A 21,518-nucleotide genomic window follows, 5' to 3' on the forward strand; every position below is an offset into this window, starting at 1 on the left:
AGATAAACAACATGTAGAAGCACAGTTTGCAAGCACACAACACTAAACAAGCTTGCTTGTTGCAATGATCAGAGTCTAAACACTTCACCCAATAATTTTGGTACTACTAGCAAGACTAAAAAGAAAAGTGACACTTGAAATCAGTCACAAAGTGAAACACAACTTGAAATGAAATTAGTTGATAGGAATATAGTATCATAATAATACTTATAAATAATTGTACTTGTTCATCTAAAGCAGTCCCTGCAGTCCCCAACAATGTCCTCTCCCACAACTTGATTTGCTTATGTATTTCCTTCCTATATTCAGCATTTTCAGGAGAGTCTGGTAGGAGCCTTAATGTTTTTTATTGTGATTCTATAAGATTCCTCAACGAAGCTTGTTCAGGTGTTTGTGGGAGAATTCTGATTGAATCCACACTTGATGGATTATTTAATGATTTTGAAATACTCCTAGCATGAGTTTGCATGTCAATTACAACAGGGATAGTAGGAGCACCCATGCTTGATCTGAAAGGCATGTTATGAGGCATTGTGCTTGATATCACTCTTGAGGTAGGTGTATCCAGTTGAGATGTTGAGGGCATGACACATCTACTTGACATATTCTGCAAATGTCAAAAATAAATATTTAAGTGGTATAATATGGTAAACAACATAATCAAACCCAAACAAACATATGACTGAGTCTTACCATTTGCATTATATTGGGTGTACTAGACGGCATAATTGGATCATGCAAGCTTGGGGGAGCTACTGTAGAAATGCCCTATGACAAAAGAAAAAATTACTTTTAAAAAGGTGAAATAAGATAATTAATTGCACAATAACATATATTAGATCTTACCATCGCCATAGTGTGAGAGGTACTCAAGGGCTTACTAGGGGTTGGAACAACTTTGGAGATGGCCTACATTCCATAAACATAAATTAGCTCAACAGGTCACAAAAATTAAGATAATTGGACTTATAAAAGAAAACTTTCAAACTTACCTCCTGCACCATCCTAGTAATGTTTTCCCCTTGACCATTTCTTAGCATCTTAATAAGACCATTTAAGATCAATGGATCTCCCATAGTAGAGTCCGGAGCACCCATAGGCACATCCTTTAAGAAACACATAATGACATAAAATTACAAAATATTGATTAGACATGGAACAATCTTTTATTTCTTATAAACAATATACATTTTTTATAATATATAATAATCTATATGTTGTCCATGATACAGAACTATAGCATCCATTTCTTAAACTCAAAAACATTATGTTAAAATTCTAGCTAGAAGGTTGGTAGTACCTGATGTGTAATTTGGAATATGTTATTTGGCTAGGTTTATGTTTGTCATTTTTGTACCCCCCTCATTGCAACAGTGGCAATGAGTCTACTCTGGCTTTATTTTGATCATTCATTTTATAGAATGAAGATTTGGCCTATTTCTTCTTGGTAAATCTTTGGTGATATTACTAACTATATTTAACATGTCTACTCTGGCTTTATTTTGATCATTCATTTTATGGAATGAAGATTTGGCCTATTTCTTCTTGGTAAATCTTTGGTGATATTACTAACTATATTTAACATGGTGTGGGATAAGGTTGGAGAAAAGTCTTGTTATGGGTGCTCCGTTGTCTAATTTGTCACCCATATACTTTTTCTTAGTTTCATTGACTATTTTTTGCCACTTGTGGATTAATGTCTAATTTTGCTTCTTAAAATCAATCAGCCGAACCTATAGTATATCCAATTAAATCTGAATCAAAACTTAGTGTAACTTCCCTGCTTTTCTATCAGATTAGATGTTCTTTTGAATATTTTAAATCTTGGCATTGGAAGTGGCAATGAACATTGTAAGCTAAATATCCCATAGGTTATGTCCAGTACATTTATTTCTTTATTACTTGTCAAATTCAAAAGTTCTGCTTTAAACAATATTTACATATTCTTCATTTCAGTTATTTGCATTCCAACCCCCACATACCTGTTAGTCTGGAACATTGTAGTCTACCTTATGCAACAACGTCCATTTTTTGTGGTATAGATAAGGTTCTTAGCGTTTCATTTCAAAATGATAGAGGTTTCTTAACCAATTCCTAAGATACTAGTGCCCAATCCTTGACTAACTGGTTTATAAAACAATCTGGCCATTATTATAGTGTGGTCAGGATTTCTTCCATAACATTTTTCTAAACTTTTTCTTAACTGTAGCATCCTCCTGGGAAGTCCTGTAGCTTCACCTATGTGAGCATCACCTAGATGAAATGAGTACTACCATTGGTTCTCACAAGAGAAAGGCTTATTTGAACCATTGCTCATTAAACATGGGCACAATTTATTTGTCTCAAAAAACTACATAGTTGAATCTTGATAGAAATATCACAACATTAGATTTTACCCTATGTAGCTTCAAATTGTAGACTGTTGCTTTTGCAATGTGAATGCCCAGCAATTACTATCAAGTTATAACCGCAGAGGGCTATATTACATTTGTATTTTTATGGCTACTTCATTTTTTGAGCTGTCTAACATCCTCATTTGTTCATTTGAAGGTAGTGTAAAGTAGAGAGAAAGTGTGGACATGGTTGCTTCAATCAAAATTTCCATTTTTCATTTCATTCCTCACAGCCTTGTTCTGGTTTCAGACAACAGTTTCAGTTTTGCAGAAGAAGAAAGAAAATGGAAAGCAAAGTCACTGCCCAAGGAATTTGAAAGTTATAGCTTTCGATGTTGCACAGCCATTTGATTATGAATCGAAGATAAGTAATAAAATCAAGAAGAGTAGTAAGTTAAAGATTGGCATAGTGGGCTTTGGCAATTTTGGTCAGTTTCTTGCTAAGACCATTGTCCGCCAAGGTCACACAGTATTGGCTTATTCTGGAACAGATCATAGTGAGGTTGCACGTAAGATGGGAGTTTCATTTTAGACAGATCAAGATGATTTTTGTGAAGAGCATCCAGAGGTGATATTGCCATGCATATCTATCATATCAACAGAGTCTGTGTTGAAATCATTTCCAAGTCAAAGATTGAAAAGAAATACATTATTTGCAGATGTCCTTTGAGTCAAAGAGTTTCCACGCAATCTCTTTTTACAGGTGCTTCCCCCAGAATTTGATACATTGTGCACCCATCCTATGTTTGGGCCTGAGAATGGAAAAGCTGGGTGGAGAGGTCTTCCCTTGGTCTATGATAAGGTTAAGATTGGAGAAGGGTTAAGAGCTGAGCACTGTGAACGGTTTTTGTAAATATTTGCAAAAGAAGGCTATAGGATGGTTGAGATGTCCTATGTGGAACATGATCACCATGCAGCTGAAACACAATTTATTACACACACTGTTGGGAGGATGTTAGGGAAATTGAATTTGGAATCCACCCCAATAAATACTAAAGAATATGAGTCATTACTTCGAATGGTTGAGAACACTTGTGGAGATAGCTTTGATCTTTATTATGGTTTTTTTATGTACAATATTAATTCAACAGAGCAATTGGAGAGGCTAGAAATGGCTTTTGATGCTCTAAAGAAACAACTTGTTGGCCAGTTGCACAAGATTTTAAGAACAGAGCTATTTGATGGGGTTGCCAGAGGAGGAGTGCCTGAGCAAAATTCAACTCTTGCAGATCCAAAAAACACGAGTCCTTCGGATGCTGTTGTTCCATTACAAACAAAATAAATGAATTATCTGTTCTCTAGAAACCCAGTAGAGCCATGCAATTTCCTTCTTATCTATAGCCTAGCAGAGTGTGTTTGTTTAACATAGTTGGTAAAACTTTCTCCCTTTTTATTAGGAGACTTCTCTTGTAAAATTTCCTTTTTTCTGTTTGCTTGTAATTGCATGTCCTTTGAAGTAGAAGAGTAGGAATAACATCTTCTCTATGTAATTTTTGGATTGTTTTGTCATCAGAATTAGCTGACTTAGAAGTCAGCTGTGATATTCACTATGACCCCTGTCAATGCAAGACAAAATGAAAACAACTCCTTTTCTTTTCTCATGTCTTCCATAGAGTGGATGGAACGTTTTCAGTAGTGAAAGGCCACATCCTACCAGAGAATGATGGTTTGGATAAGAGGGATGATGGTTTGGATAAGAGGGATCTAGAGAATCTACTTGCTTTCAAAAAGGGCATTACGGCTGACCCCATGAAATCACTCTCCAGTTGGGTTTCTTCTAATGCAGCAAACATATGCTCCTAGAATGGTCTTCTATGCAGAAAGGGTTCCATAAAAGTTGTGGGCATAATTCTTCCTCACATGAAATTGGAAGGTACTATTTTTCCCGCCATAGCAGCCATCTCGTCACTGAAGATTTTGAATCTCACCAATAAATTTTTCACGGGAAATATTCCAATTGAGCTTGGCCAATTGAAAGCCTTAAGCATTGTAAACCTTAGTCATAATGGACTGGAAGGGTTCATCCCTATATCTCTCTCCAATTGCTCGCACATTCAGGGGATCAGACTTTCTGTGAACAACTTGACTGGGAGCATACCTGCAGAAAATGGCAGTTTGAGCAAGTTAGATCGTTTGATTTTGTCCTTTAACCATCTGAATGGAAGCATTCCAATGTCTCTGACCAATTGCTCACATCTTCAAGTGATTTCATTTGGGGAAAACAATTTGAAGGGTACAAAACCAGCAGGGTTTGGCCACCTGGATATGTTGGACAGTCTCTTCTTGGAGAACAATTGTCTAAGTGAAAGCATCCAATTTCTCTGAGCAATTGCACCTCTTTCCTTCAATTGAGCATTGGCTACAACAATCTCACAGGTTCAATTCCCCTTGATTTGGGTTCGATAAAAAATTTGGCATATCTCTACTTTGAACGCAATTCGATCAGTGGTAATATCCCTTCTTCTTTCAATAATTGTTCTGAGTTGTACTATATTGCATTTTCTTACAATGGCTTGACCGGAGACATTCCCTCTGAGTTGGGTAGGCTGGACAAGTTACAGAGTGTTTACTTACATTTTAACAAGTTAAGGTAATAGATCCCAGCATCCCTAGCTGTTTTTCTTCCCTTGAAGTATTGTTACTATCGAATAATGTGTTATCCGGCCCCATACCACCTGAATTAGGCAAGTTGAAACAGCTTAACCAAATATCATTATATATCACCATAAAAATCAGTGGCCATATTCCACAAGAATTAGGAAAATGTAATAATCTTCAATGGATTGGCATATCAGGAAACCGGATCAAGGCACCACTGCCCGTGAGTTTCTCCAAGCTTCCCCTAACAACCCTTGATATAACTCAAAATCTTTTTGAGGGCCGATTTCCAGAGGTTGTCTTGAATTGGACTCAATTAACTTCTTTAGAACTTGGTCTGAATGAGTTCAATGGAGCCATTCCAGAGGAGATAGGAATTCTGAACAAGCTCGTCCATTTGAGTTTGGGTCCAAATGAGTTCAGTGGAGCCGTTCTAGAGGAGGTAGGAAATCTGAACAAGCTCATCTATTTGAATTTGGGTACAAATAATTGTAATAAAAAAATTGGTATTTGCATTAATTTTAATCACCACAGGCCAAACACATAGGGCTACAAAAGGTTCTAATTGTAATGCAAAAAGTCCATCCCTCCTGTGTGCAACCTTTGAAACCAGCCTCTTATCTCCTCAACATAATAATCTATTATTCTGGCCCAATTCATCATTTTCCCCTGCTGCTTGTCAGTCTCCATTGTATCCACCATGACCAACAAACCTCATTTATGCATATAGTGTGACCACTACAAGCCATGAGAACACATTATTAAAAATGTTGTGGATGACTAAGAAAAAGGCTGGTTACAGTACGCAATCCTTGCATGCATCCTCAATCACATACTCCCAAATCAAATTATTTTGGCTACTTAACATTTCTGTAAATTGTGAAGGGGCCTTTCTCAATGTTTGTTTATAAATTAATTAGAATTAATACAATATAGGACCATATTTATGGAACTCAAACCATAGGTTGATTTCTAGCTATATTATTCATTGATTAAGATTGCTTCATAACAGAAATGACATTGATATTGCAAATGATAAAGACACAAGCATATGCAGACACATCCAATACACCAAATATAGTTATTAAGACTAATCTTTGCCCAGTCCAGAAAATAAAGAGCTAAATTGAGTCAGATATAACAATAGAGAAAAGCATATAATATTAATTGGCCTGTCTATTATGGTAGACATGAATATTTATTTCTACTTATAACTTGGTTATTGTCTCTATATAGCTGTGTGAATAGCACATGTCCCCAAATAGTGGCACTTAATCACCCCTTATTTATTTTTGTGGTGTCTATAGGACACACAACAAAAGGAAACAATCTGGTTGCTTGTACATTTAATTGAAAAATGAAAATATATAATTATATTGTATGAATCCTCACAACAATCATAAAGTGAACATTGTGAGCAAATAATGTCATCTTCACAAGAAATTTCCTCATCTGATGGAATATATATCCCATCATTAACAGGACCTAAATCTACAAATACATTGATATTATCATTTTCCTGCTCTTCAAATATAGGTAAATTCAAATCAATAAATTCATCATCTTCATGGACTTCAAGCCCATGTTCTTGCTCATGTCCTTGTGAATCTTCAGCAAACTCATCATGATATTCATCTTGGTCATTTGCGTCATTGGCAATAAAAGTTTTATCATCTCCATCTTCTTCATCTATTTCTTCAAGGGGAACTTCTTCATCTTCAACTAAATCGTGGCCCTCTATGTCTTCAACAAATGTTACTCTTCGTCCTCTTGGATCATAATCAATCACAAATGACCATCCCTGCTGTTCTAAATTAGGAATGAGGAATATTTGTTCACATTGATTTGGAAACACATAAGGTTCAGAAGTGGCTTCAAACCTAGATGTATTAATCATATAGAATCCATTATTGTGCTGAAATATAGTTTTTTCTTCACCCACTTTAATAAGCTTGTACCATTCAACACGAAAAATAACTTTCTTAAAAGAGACAAAATCAAGCTCTATAATATCCTCCACTTCTCCATAATATTGTAGTGCACTGGTGACTGGTTGTCTATCATTTGCATGTGAACGACATTCTACCTCAAAAGATGTTGAAACTCCACAATCATAAGTTTGTCTCTTTTCATCAACTTTTTTGATGCGGAAATGATGCCCAAAATTCCACATTCCTTTGTAATATGTTACCTAAATTTAGATTAAAAATAACTAATTAGATTCAATGCTACCAAATAATAATACTATTAAACATTTCGAACATGTTAATAAATATGCATCACCTCCCCGTTGTTCGATCCTTTAACGAAATTCAGTTGTTGCGGTGTGACTTTATTCCTCCCTTTTGATGCCTCGTGTTCAATATTGCTCTTTAGCCAATTCCATGTGCATCTATTTGGCCATTTTCTTTTATGGCTTACAGGAAGTCCTCGAGCAGAGTTTCGACCATATTTATTATATATGTTGGCCAAAACCATTTCACCATCCAATTTCTTTTGTTTAGCATACTTCTCCATCCATTCTGACATAAACTCAGAATTGTATGCAATATACAAATGTAATGCCTCCCACTCCTTAGCATCTATAATTAAAAATAGAATTCATAATTATTTAAAACAAAAGTCATCTATTATACAATTAAGATAAAAACTACTTTCATTTTTGCATACCTTTTATCCTCTTTGAAGTCCCCTGACCCTCTAATTTTTCACCTTCAAATGATGGAGGTTGGTTATAATTCCATAATAGTGGTGCTTCAAGGTGCAATTGAGGTAAGTACTCACTCAAATGAACCATTGATTGCAATACCATGTAACCCTCAACCATGGACCCTTCTGGGCGAGCCTTTTGCCTCACAAATTGTTTTAAAACTTTCATGTATCTCTCCACAAGCCACATTGTTCAAATATGAATAGGCCCACACAAATCAATCTCTTCTACTAGGTGTACAAGGTAGTGCTCTTGAGAATTAAAAAAACTTGGAGGGAAGCATCTTTGAATATCACACATCAAAAGTGGAATATTCCTCTTCCAATACTTGAGGTCATCTTGATGTATCTCTTTAGATGAGACCCACCTACACGTATTAAAGGTATTACAAAAAATTAATTATACATTACAGTCTAAAAGTATAAAATCATATGAAGCCATAAGAGATGGTGCATTTGAAGTGATAAGAGTCACCAAAATACCTCAAATATTTGGATAGTTTGTAAACAGCTAATGTCACATCATGGTCAAAACTACTCGGTATTGCTGCAGGCAATACATACTGCACAACCATTTACAAATAACCACATTAAATATGTAGTAACATATATTATCACTAAGATATACAATTTCATAAATATACCTCCAAATAAATGCAATGTTCCCCAAACTTACCTTAATCCAATTGTGCCAATCATGTGTTTTTAGGCCTGAGAAGTCTGATCCATCTCTCGTGAATAAATTTTTTAATGTAGCACCAAAGCCAGAAGGAAATCTTATGCTTTTCATTGTATTAATGATGTTAAGCTTGTCCTTTGATGTAAAAGTCCACGGAGCATGAACAAATGAGTTGTCTCCATGCAACCACATGTTCGGCATGATATTGGCGATTTGCAAATCCTTTCACAACTTTATTTGTGCTTCAAGGTTTGTTCCAGTAAGATGTTTCCACAAACACTCAGCCACATTTTTTCCAATATGCATACTATCAAATAAGTGCACTATTGGTAAGTTCTCATAATATTCTAATTTGTAAAAAATAGACAGTCTTTTCATTCCTAGTGGAAATCCCATGCCATTTCTTTTGTCATACGAGGACTTCCACCTAGCAGGGTTCATCCTTCTTGGCTTCCTCACTTCCAATTCCTTTCCATTGAAATCATTTTTCTCACGCACTCGATAGCGATGATTTTGTGGTAAGAATTGTCTATACTCATCATATACAATTTTATTAAGATCTTTTGAGTGTCTATACAACATTTTTGGCCCACATGACGGACAACCATGTTTCCCCTTTGTTTGCAGCCCTAAAATAAGAATGGATGCCATATTTAGAAAATGGTACAATGAACACGATAATATAAAATTCAAACAATAATTACAAATGTACTTTATATATATTACCACAACAAATAGAGAGCCCTGGGGCATCATGAATTGTCCAGATAAGAATTGCATGAAATACAAAGTTTCTATCATTGATGGGTCTTGATACATCATACATATTTACACCATCCCATAACTCTCGAAGCTCATCAATGAGGGGCTCCATGTAGACATCCATATCCTTTACTTGATATTTCCCTAAGAAGAAAAAAAGTTAATTATGGTTTTATCTATAATAAAATATATAAATATATATGTAATCTTCAAAAAATAATTGTATTCATGTTTTATAGTACCTGGTATGATAAGAGTTAGCATTGCATGCTCCTTCTTCATTGCCATCCAAGGGGGTAGATTGTTGTTAATAATTAAAACCGGCCAAACAGAATATGTTGTTCTGAGATCTCCAAAAGGATTGACACCATCCATTGCTAGAGAAATTCTTGCATTCCTTGGCTCACTATTAAAATGTGGCCATCTTTCGTCAATATCTTTCCAATATTTGCTATCTGCAGCCATATGCATGACACCATCATGGCTCCTCCCTTGTGCATGATAATCCATATATTTTGCCAACTCCTTACATTTGAACATCCTCTCAAACCTTGGCTTTAGTGGAATGTGTCGTAGTACTTTATAAGGAACCTTCTTCGATACTTGATCTTGATGATACCTCCTTGTATGACATACTAGGCACTATTGCAAATTTGCATTCTTTCCATAGTATAATATATGGTCATTGGGGCATGCATCATATGTTTTGTACTCCATTCCAATATCTTTCATTATTGAAGATAGTTCTCTATGAGAACGAGGTAACTGATTATCCTTTGGAAGTATTTTGTTTGACAAAAGCCTACATGATGCATCAAATGATTCTTATGAGTATACAAGATATTCAAAAACTTAAAAACATCTGGAGAAAATTAGATTGTGGGAATATTAAATCAAACCTTAATATATCTGTAAAGCATGTGTTTGTCAATCCATGTGTAACCTTCAAGTTCAACAACAACATAATTGTTGCCAATATAGATGTATCAGCATTTGGGAAAAGAGGCATCCTAGCCAACTAAGATAGGGGTGAATCAATAACTTCTTCTGCAGATGTGTAGAAGTCTTGGATGAATTCATTGATACCAGCCTCATGTATGTGCGAAGTGGTTTCATCCATAAATGTGTCTTCGTCTTCATCTTGAGTGTGGCTATCTTCAATGGCATTCATTGATCCTTCAACAATATTACGAACTGGAAGTGGCTTTTCATCATTACAGCCATTGAAATGATCAATATAATATTATAATGTATTAAATAATATATGTATTTGTTTATCTTTAGGAGTACCAATTTGTTAATTATAATTTACCTCTTCTATGTAAACTCCATACTTCAATTTGTGGATACGAACCATTCGCCGCTTCTTTAGTTTCCTATTTTGGCACCTCTTGCAAGTACAATATATCTTTTCATTGAAGTATTCTTTTGTCCCTGGTTTAGGTCTTGCTACTCGTTCATTTGAATATTCAGATGTTGATGTACTATTTCCTTGAATGCACAATGTACTATCAACAGTAAGGCCAATTCTCATTAATATATGTAATAAGGCTATATCAGGGCCATAGTTAGTATGTTTATATTTGTTTAATCATGTTTTCCTATTTGGTGTTCAATATAAGGCCATTAGTGCGACATACATTTCCTAGTTAGAAATTTGGTCAACAATGGTCAAATAGGTCAAAATAGATTGAAAAGGCATTTAACTGGTGAAATGTTCTTAAGTTGCAAGGAGTTGTTGCGAGAAGGGTGTGCACACGCATGCATGTGTAACTAGTGTGTAACACTGAGGAAGCTTGGAATAGGAACCATGTCTCTATGTGGATTGTATTCCTATGAGGATAATGGGTACTATTCTATCACAAGGCAATGACCTTACTCATCTAACAAAGGGTAATATTTTTAATGCTCTGGTTGGGTAACAGATGATCATACCTTGGAGATGAATGTTAGTAATGTCAACACCCATGGTTTTTAAAATATAGAAGAGGCCTCGTAGGAAGAGAATTAGCAATCTACCAACAAGAAATTAGAAACACAATAATAAATATATCAATTACTACATATGCTACCTAGTCAAGCTTAGGTTAATGTTTTATATCATGAAAAATGATAATGTAGGAACAAAAAGAAACAAAAAGTACCTGGTCTGCCATGTCATATGGATGCCAAGAATATATCTAAATAGAAGGCTACAAAGAAAAGTGCATGGATGCCAATTAGGATCATTATATAAAAAGGCATTGAAATATATGAAAATACATAATCCATTTCGATATAGCACTTACCCAAAATATTGGAAGAGGTACTTTTATATGCAAAATTTGCAATTTCAGCTTTCTAACAACCCTGCAGAAACTAGGCACTAGTTAGCGAGAGGGTATAAGTCTCAGTCTTAAAATTATTGCTTAATTTTTGGATTCAAAACATAAAAAATATTGTACCTACTCAAAAAAATTGTCATTTTATGTAATGGAAAAGCATTCTCTACTTTCTATGTTGGAAAGTAGATATCCAACTCAGTAGATTAGATTAAAAAAATGAAGCATGTAGGGAAAATAAATTTACATTAACTATGGCTTCAGACTGGTTTCCAATTACACCGTAGCTTGCAATTCATAAATAACTTATTAAATCAGTTCCTTCGCTGACACATGCTCAACTAGAAGATTATCATACATGGGAAACAAGGTTGCCATGCAAAACCAGACCCAACCCTTTCAATTTACCCATCAGAATAGAGTAATGGGTAGGGACAATAGGTAAATGGGTATTAGATATAGAGGATTATAATATATACAAGGCATGACTCTCACCTGTTAGACATGATTTGAAGTGTGCAAAAATGTCAGGATCAATAAGGTGGTCAAATCTCTTTCTGATCTAATTTTCTACAATAATAACAATAACTGGGTTAAATTTTATGTAATTATACCACTTACTAACCCACAAAATCGTGCAAAAGCTGACTTTCCACATATTTTCTGAACTGAATGTTGGGTATCAAAACCATGATTTCCATAGCCTTGATAATTACCATGGTGGTGTATATTAAAATGGTAATTAGTGTCTGACGCAGAATCATCTCTACATAAATAAAGGGCATTGTTCACTTTTCTTGGCCTCCACTGTGACGCACACCTAAGGTTAGAGACACGCCTCCATGGCTTCCTATTTGTCTAGGAGTTAAATCTTCGTGGGAATAATTGTCACCCATTCCAGCAGATTCATGGTTGTAAGTTAAATTAATTGTATTACCATATTCTTGAAAGCTGTTGCCATCCAAATCAGGTCTAAATCTCTTCATGCCTTGTTCAAAATTAATGCACCCATGTGTTTCATCAAGTAGTTTTCTGTCAACCCCAATGGTTGGTCCTGTATTTACAGAAGATAGGGAATCAACATTAATTCTCCTTTTATTCATGCTCATATCTAATTCTCTTGTGCCATCAACTTATCCCCTGAATGAAACTGTGATTCTAGAGGTATGCTCAGGGCTGTACCACTACTTTCCTAACCAGTCTGTGACGTGCTTCCACCATCATCAACTTTGGAACCTTCACATTCGTAAGAAGATTGCTTATCATATACACTCCTCAATCCAACATCATCTTTCCATTTTTGTTCATTTTATTTTCATCTCCCACTGGACTTTCAGTTTTTTTCCTTGACTCATTTTCTTTATCTTTTTGGTAGAGGCATTCATATAAGATGTCTCCTTTAATTCCTGTATGTACATATCTTCTACAATTGGCTTCCATAGCCTAACTCTGGCATTTATAAACCAATTTGAAACCTAAAACAAGTTGTGCCAATATTTTTATAGATTAATTATTCCAACTGGTAATCTTTAGCATGTTCTCTTATAAGTTTCAATAACATTAAATGCCGGCAAAAACTTCAAGTAGTGCCTAATAATATATAATTCCTAATAGTATACCCTCAATGGCCTCTCTAGAAGAACAACTTCCATGAATCTTTCAGCAAGTAGAATAACAATTTGTGCAAAAATGGTTGATACAGTGAGTGGTTGGGTTCTATAGGAAAATAAAGTGTTGAACAACATGAGAAAAATACAAGGAAGGATTCCAAGGTCCACATTGGAAAAGTCGTGATAGGCAAAGAAGAATCATCACTTACAGAACTGTCAAGGCAACCTCCTCAACTGGGGACTGCTCCTCCACTGTTTTTGCATGTCCATTACCATTATGCTCCACTGTCAAAGCAATTATTAGACCTCAAGCTATTACAACCATGTACTGGCACTTTTTCACAGAATCTTCTGTTCATTCATTACACCCATATACCAGCATTTTTTCATAGAATCCTCTGTTCAGTCATTACACCCATATACCAGCATTTTTTCACATAATCCTCTATTCAGTTAGAGCTTTTGAGTTGGTTTCTTATGCAATGGTTTAAAGTGCTGCAAAACTTGATAGTGTTTTGATGTGTCTGGCATTCAGTCAACTAACACACAATTCTCCAAATCTTGGTTGATAACCATTATAAAGAATGAAATTCTGCTCTACAATGAGGTCCTGAATTTTTGTACTATTGTGGTTTTTTTCCTTTTTTTGAGCTACTTTTACACTTGATTCCATTAGCAATATTTTAAAATGGTATGATGTAAGTCATTTATGAAAATTTTATATAAATGTATTCAAGAATTCTGTAGTGAAAGGTACAGGCCCATACAACATGCTTCCAGTTAGATTGAGGTGGTAAATGTGAGAAAGATTTCCTACACTAGGAGGAATGCAGCCAGAGATCATGTCATTCTCCAAAGACAAAGAGCTAAGATTAAAAAATTTTCCATAACTCACAAAGATCGGACCACTATACCCTGAATTAGCAAGCCTCAGCTCTTGACGCCTTCTGAGGCTCCCAAACTCAGCTGGTAAAGGATTGTTTTCTGTTGTAAAGTATTGAGGGTTTATAAGGTAACCAAAGAAGGGGGAAGCCTACAAGTAAATTTTTGGTTGCTAATAGCAATAAAATCCATGCTTTTCAGGTTTCCTAGAGCTACAGGAATGTGTCCTGTGAGAAAATTGGAGGTCAAATCTACTTATAAACTTTATGCTTTAAACATATTCATAAGCCATTACACATATTAGCATACAGATGCAAGCAACAGTTCATCATTTTCTCTAGAATTAAAATACTATGATGAAATCAATTTAAGGAAAAGAACTAGGGAAGCCTTCAACAAACTTTTTGACACCTAAATGTTTTCAATTGAATGACCAATTATTCTTCCATTGTAACAACGACAGTGAATGATAAATTAAAAAATACTCAACAACAAATTTTGTCAAAGAAAATTAAAATACAGCTAATAACTTTGACCTTGCTGGCCATAGTTGAAGTATGTTCTTTAAGGTCTGATTCATCTTTGATATTGAGCTTCTTGAGTGGGTTTTTGTCAGACAGAAATGCACTTTAGTTCAATGCTTCAAAGGTGTCATTCAGATTTCAAATGTTGTGCTTGCCATGGATGTACAGAACAATTGTGTACAACACAGTTTTAAAAGGAACCCATCTCTTCACTTTTTGATAGATCTAATTCCTGGAAAGTATGTTTGTGGAGCAATGAAACATTAGGCAAGATACATTAACCTTGACTAAGTCTTGCAAAAATGTGGTCTCATGAGGTGTTTAGATTGAAGGACAAATTATAAACAAAAATGTAACCTGTGCTAGTATTTCTCAATCAGATACGGTGACCAATAGTTATGCACAAAATTCATCTTTGCCAGCATACTCACTTCCTGTGCCTAGAAAAAAAATTTAGTCTATGGAAGAGGCATGAGAAGGGTAGGAACACCTATCAAAGAATAGAAGTAAGGAGTTTTAGATGTTGTGATTGGTAAATGCCTTATAAGATGTCAATTTCAATGATGGAAGTCATAGTGTCGTTCAGATTTCAAATGTTGTGCTTGCCATGGATGTACAAAACAATTCTGTATAGCACAATTTTAAAAGGAACCCATCTCTTCACTTTCTGATAGATCTGATTCCTAGCAAGTATGTTTGTGGAGCAATGAAACATTAGGCGAGATACATTAACCTTGACTAAGTCTTGCAAAAATGTGGTCTCATGAGGTGTTTAGATTGAAGGATAAATTATAAACAAAAATGTTGAGATGCACTATAATGTTGAAAAAAAATGCAGCCTGTGCTAGTATTTCTCAATCAGATACGGTGACCACTAGTTATGCACAAAATTCATCTTTGCCAGCATACTCACTTCCTGTGCCTAGAAAAAAAATTTAGTCTATGGAAGAGGCATGAGAAGGGTAGGAACACCTATCAAAGAATAGAAGTAAGGAGTTTTTAGATGTTGTGATTGGTAAATGCCTTATAAGATGTCAATGTCAATGATGGAAGTCATAACATAGTATGAGGATATTGGTTAACAAATTCCTAGATCAAACTTAGTTTTATGGGATTTTTCAATAGAAATGATGTTTGTAATCAATTAAAGGATTGACAAAACACGCTGAATAAATATGAAGAATGGACTTTGTTGAAAATGACATTTGGAAATGTTCTCATCTTTGTAGATAAATATTGATAATTTAAACTCAATAATTTCTACTTGTTTGAATCCAATTATACTGCTCCAACAAGGAGCCCTGTTTATAGGCGCCAATATCTTGCATACTATTGGGACCTACCAAATATAAGAGCTCAGCTAAAATGGGAGGTTCCTTACTATTACAGAGAACCTAGACCCAAGGTATGGGAATATGGTAACTTGGAAGGTCATTATTGGCATTATCCTTAGCCTGTGAAAGATAGATATTATTCTCATTGGCGAAAATATATAGATTGGCATCCCAGATCTTATGAAAGAGATGTCATAAAATTTTGATGGAGATTTCAGTAGGGGTTTTCGTAGATTTTAAAGACCCATTTACATTATTCACACATTTTAGAAGCTGGTACTCTTCTCCTCTCTTTCCTAGAGATGAGAAATTTTGCAGATTTCTTTCTCTATTGAGGTCATAGTCCAGTTAGAGGTTGGTTATGTATTGTAACTGAAAATTCAGGTAGATTGCAATGTTGCCATTTCTAAGATTGATTTTAACAATAATAGAGTTAATATACAATTAAGCAAATGAATAAATAGATATTTAGATATAATTATTTATTCTATGTTTTTGAATTACCCAAATTTTAGGTCAAAGAGCTATGGATTCACCAAATGTCAAAGAAACCAGCACTGATGCAAAGGAGAATGACATGGAGACTCCCATGGTTAGTAAAAAGAGAGACAAACGCACCATGCATTTCCCAAGTGCCATCAAGACAAGTGCTTATAGATTTGATGGCGAAGGAAATTATTCCAGTAAGGAGTGGGATCTAACAGAAGGGCAGGGAAAGGAGTTCCATTGGTACCATGTGGAGTTTCGAGGTCTAATCATAAATTGGCCCTCGCTGCTCAATACCTAATTGACGTGCTCTGCCCTCCTCTAAAACTTTATGACATTCTGGCCCTTGTAAGCAATGGGCCATTCATTTGGAATATTGATGGGGCTCTTGTTTTTAGGATTAATTCTGCAGGCCCCACGAATAGCAAATTTACACATAGGCTTGCAGCCTGGATCACTAAGAATACTATCATTATCGTATCTCTAGGGAAGGTGCCAAGGCTCAGTTTTTCTATGACAATGCAGCAACCTCTTCTTTCTGATATTCCAAGTGTGGAAAGTCCTCACTACAGAAGGGGTTCAATCATAGGTGCAGAGGAGGGATCCAAAATAGGGGGTCAACAACAACAACCAAATGTGACCATCATCAGAGAGCATGTGCTAGAATTTCTACTTACCATGAAGAGCCCACACGAAAATGCTTGAAGAGTCCAAACCCTAGGAGGATCCATGGCGTTCAGAGTTAAAAGGTAACAGACCATGTCACAATAGGGCAAAACAATGTAAAAAATACAATGTTAATGAAAACACTGAATGGTCAGGATAGCCCACGGCAGGGCATAAAAATTAAAAAAACCAATTTAAGAGTTTAAGTAGCCATGACAACTAGCTGTGTCTTACCTCAACAAACTGCGTTTGAGCCAAAAAACTGCATTTGAGATCGTCCAGGATCTGAGCAGTCGACGATTTCCAGCCCACGCGTTCTTTTTCTGTTAGATTGAAAACCCAAAATCCGGAAGAGCAGATTAATTACAAACCAGAAAACTCTAATGCAAATAGAGAGGAAACCGAGCCCAATATATTAAACAAACAAGAGATCTTTAGGGTATTTAAATACATGTTTATTGTGTAGATCGTTCCCATTGAAGACGTCGATGACTAGGGCATGATAGATGAGAATACAAAATGTGACATAAATCACGCATAACTCATCTTGAGTTGCAGCCATATCCATCATCAGTCCTCTAGCCTCTGTGCGAAGAGCTGCTGATCCCCTGTTCGAAATGCCGATGAAGCCATTTTGACAACGCCGAAACTGAGTCGAGCGCCCAGAGTTTTGGAAAGATAATGATCAGTCATATTAGGAAAACTCTCACTTTACCTATTGTCTTTATTTAAAACAATAAAAAAATAAAAAAATTATTTAAATATAAAAAATATCTTAAAGACATTATTTATATTTTGTCTTTAACTATCGTCTTTAATACTGTTGTATGTAGTAGTGAATATATGCTACTATCAACATACACATTGCACCTCTTAGTGCAAGTGCTAGTCCTTATTATTAACTATCTTATTTTCTTGTTTAACTTTTATTTAATTTAATAAATAGTTTCAAATGCAATATGCAGCAAATACATACAATAAGAAAGGGAATTTGTTGACTTGAGAAATTATTTTAATAATATTGAAAGCCACCGCTGGCATATACTAACCCGAATCCAGCGGATTATTGGGGAGGATATTGTTGCCCGCCATATGCAGACGAAGCATTTGGCATGTGTAGAGAGGTGTCTAGTGATTGATAGCCTATTGTGTTGTATTGTGGTGGATAGCCATAAGGTTGTGGATAGCCATATTGTTGCTGATATAACAACTGGGCTTTCGCTTGTGCTTCCAGCAGTGCCATCTGCCGTGCTGCACTAATTTGGTCTTCTGTAAATTGCGATCTAAAGAGATCCTCCGTGACCCTCACTTCCTTTTCTGATAGCTCCTTCAGCTCCCTTTCCTTCTGTTCCAGTTCTCTGCGCATCTGTTCCCTCCGCTCCTGGTCCTTCTGTTCCAGTTCCTCCTGCAATTTGATTCGCTCTTGCTCCACTTCCTTCTGTAGTTTGATGCGCTCCTGCTCCAGTTCCTTGCGCTCCTGTTCCTTTCGTTCCACTTCCTTCCGCTCCCGCTCCTTGTTCTCCCGTTTCACGCGCTCACTTTCCATCATTTCCTTAACCTGCCGTTCAAGGGTCGCTTCAACCTTCAATGTTACTGCAGAGTCAGATTGCTCTCCAAATCCCATATGCCCCAGTAAAACCCATACCTGACTCAGAAACTCACCCCCGCTAGCCAAGCACTCTGCATGAACTCTGGCCTTATTGTAGGACGCCATGTATATCACCAGCTGACCCCAGTACTCCGCCAATAATTTCCACCTTTCTTCTTTTCCCTTCTCCTTCAAAATGCCTACTATTTTATAGGCCGCTCCAAGTGGAGATTTGGCTTCCATGCTTGCCGGTTCTATAGCATCGGAAGTAGAATGTTTACCCATTAAACTCTCTATCGTGCTCTTGGGCATCTTCAGAATCTGCTGCACAAGATCCAAGTATGCAATCTTTGCCATATCCGGGTGGAGAGGCAAAAGACGGGCGCGACAGAAGCAGATATGCACAGTACCTCGACAGTACTCTGCTGAAACGTACATTGTCGACATTCTCTTCGTCTTCCTCTTCGCACATTGTGGTGGCTAGATGTAACATCAGAACGATCTCTTCCAGATTGTACCACTGATCTGTGAATTCATGTATCTCCTCCAGGATTTTCCTGTAAATATTTCCCATTGTGTTTCCTCTATCACCATCCTGAGAAAGCTTCCCTTTTAGGATGGCAAAAATGAAGCACTTGAGATCGTCTTGAACAGAAACTTTGTGGGCGTGCTTTAGCTTGATGTATCCCGTTACAGCAAAAGAATATTTGGGTAAGAATCTAGCCAATTTCCACACCAAACGAGAACCATTATAGCAAGTCTCGATCAAGCAATGTTGGTGAACTGATCCTCTGCTCCGGTTAGAGGCACTTCTTCCGAGCAGATTGTGAATCATATCCAGCACAATCACAACTTTCTTTATTACTATCATTCCCAAGTCTCTGCTCCACTTCAAGACGCCCTCTGGGAGTGGATGTTTCAAATCATCAACAGTAGCGCAGATCAAACGGACCCTGGTCCAGTCCGATGTCATAATTCGACATAGCTGAAACACCTCCACCACAAGCGCCACTGAAATCACAACATACGTGACTGCCCGCTGTGCTTCTCTGTATTCTTCTTCCTTCAATATCAAAAACCCCGCCACTCCCACGAGAGTGGCGTTCAGAAGGCGTATTAGGACACCCCACTTACCGAACGCTGTGCGGCTGAATTTGGAGAAGAGGGCGTCGTACATGAATTTCAATTCCATTTCTATAACTTTGAATGCTTTGTCTCCACCAAGCTTTTCCCAAAAAGCTATAGTCTCCGGCCACTGCCATTCTTCAAAAGACAGATTTACAATCCTCCGCTTGTACATTTTGAATAGCGCATGGGAGAGGCAGAGATTGTAGTCCATACCTTCAATATGAGCGCTCTTGACATCATCAATAGCTACTATCCCTCTTCCTTCCAGTAGGGCCCCTGCCTCTATATCTCTTCCTTCCTCTTTGTCAATCATTCTCTCCAGTTGCTTCTCGCCCATAACCACATACCCCCGACGTCGTACAACATTTCTTTCAATTGAAATTGAAGAGCCCTCCGATCCTTCTCTGTGCACTTGCTTCTCTTCCATAGAAACATTCCCTCCCTTCATATATTTGGAAATCGGCAGACATGACGTAACAATTTGTGAGTAGGTGCCAAGCCACAAAGCGTGCGTTCTTTCCCCGTACTTGAGGAACCCAACGACCAGAAGAAGAATAGCAGAAGCCAATGAGTAGCCTTCCAATGCTGATGAATATATCACATACACTGCCACTGAAACCTGATAAATCATGTTGAATCCATGCCTCAACCATAGCTCATTATCAGCCATGGAATAGGCAGTGATCGCATCTGGTCCCCCCAAATGCAGCAGCAACACTGGAGCCCATAGTCCGTATATCTCATTGCGTACGCTGTGCATCATGGTCGCAAGTGCAGATATGGCCACAGCGTCTGCAGAAATGTAAGCTCCCCACACCACAAAGCGGAAAATTGCACTTGAAATATAATATCTGCGCGTACCCAAAACAACCAAAGCAAGCTGCAGTAACATGCTAACGAGCAGTAGAATCCTTACCAACCATTCCGCTGTAATCCGGAGTGCTAAATCTTGCATGACACTCGACAGTGAACGACCTCCTGCATCCATTGATCCCAAACAAGGACGTACGAGATGACAAAGGAAAAAACAATGCAATTACCACATGACGCTCGTCCTCACGGTAACCTCCAGCTTTATAGATGGCATTTTAATTTTAATAGTCATCTGGAGCTCATAACCATCATGCCAAGGTTAGTACCAAAGATCTACTGACAATCTAGTCTAAAAGGACGCAACAATGAGTACATTGCCATAGTTGGAAAGAAAAAGAAAGTTAATTATCCACCCATACAACGAAGCAAATGGGTTCTTCGTCCACTTTGATAAATGTTTAGAAGCTTTTCCGTGAAGATCACATGTTTTGATCTGAGTGGGGAGGCAAACGTATCTTTAAAGAATTCATTTAAAACAGTTTTGAAGGCTTCATCGTTAAGATAACTAAGTTTTTAAGAGAGTGTACAAAGAAAAATAAGAAAAATAATGGACATTTGAATACATTTGATTTGGTGATGATGATAAAAAGAGAAAATGTCATCCATCAATATTCAAACCTCAGGAAACACATTTAGATCAAATTTAAGGCTAAGATAAATTTTACAGATACCATTACCAATATCTTTCCATACATTCACTCTTACCATGGAATGATGATAAAGTCTTGATGATATCATTAAAAATGCATATTTTACGAAAGACACTTCATGTCTTACTATCAAATGATTATAAGGTCTTTGATGATACCATTAAAAAAAAAGTATGCAAGACCGCCTAACACATCCCACGTGCTAATAGTTTATTTTTGAAGTTGGTGTACAACTTCAACAAATCTTCCAAAGCACTAGCCCCCATCGGCCCCCTAAGGAGGGAGAGGAAAAGTAAAAATAGCTGCAACTTTAAA

At 36.6% G+C, this 21,518-nt stretch overlaps 2 protein-coding genes and 1 pseudogene across 2 annotated transcripts; 1 reads left to right on the plus strand and 2 right to left on the minus strand.

Moving 5' to 3' along the window:
• Positions 1 to 228: 228 nt before the first annotated feature.
• LOC149559796 (uncharacterized) lies at positions 229 to 17,564 on the minus strand. The gene is made up of 8 exons (XM_089823508.1): positions 17,416 to 17,564; positions 17,199 to 17,287; positions 11,430 to 11,490; positions 11,286 to 11,333; positions 993 to 1,106; positions 847 to 909; positions 694 to 768; positions 229 to 607 (listed from the first exon to the last, which is right to left on the minus strand). The coding sequence occupies exons 4-8, from the start codon at positions 11,295 to 11,297 to the stop codon at positions 347 to 349; spliced, it is 525 nt and encodes a 174-aa protein (XP_089679634.1). The 5' UTR covers positions 11,298 to 11,333; positions 11,430 to 11,490; positions 17,199 to 17,287; positions 17,416 to 17,564; the 3' UTR covers positions 229 to 346.
• On the plus strand, positions 2,580 to 3,675 carry LOC149559797 (arogenate dehydrogenase 2, chloroplastic pseudogene; annotated as a pseudogene).
• Positions 17,565 to 18,690: 1,126 nt separating the features above from the next.
• Positions 18,691 to 20,894, minus strand: LOC149559798 (uncharacterized). Its single transcript, XM_089823507.1, has one exon. It carries the CDS (start codon positions 20,666 to 20,668, stop codon positions 18,830 to 18,832), a length of 1,839 nt encoding a protein of 612 aa, XP_089679633.1. The 5' UTR covers positions 20,669 to 20,894; the 3' UTR covers positions 18,691 to 18,829.
• Positions 20,895 to 21,518: the final 624 nt, after the last annotated feature.

The sequence above is a fragment of the Cupressus sempervirens genome, chromosome 4 (assembly GCF_028749045.1).
Source record: "Cupressus sempervirens isolate cs-2001-9-10 chromosome 4, ASM2874904v1, whole genome shotgun sequence".
Taxonomy (NCBI): Eukaryota; Viridiplantae; Streptophyta; class Pinopsida; order Cupressales; family Cupressaceae; genus Cupressus; species Cupressus sempervirens.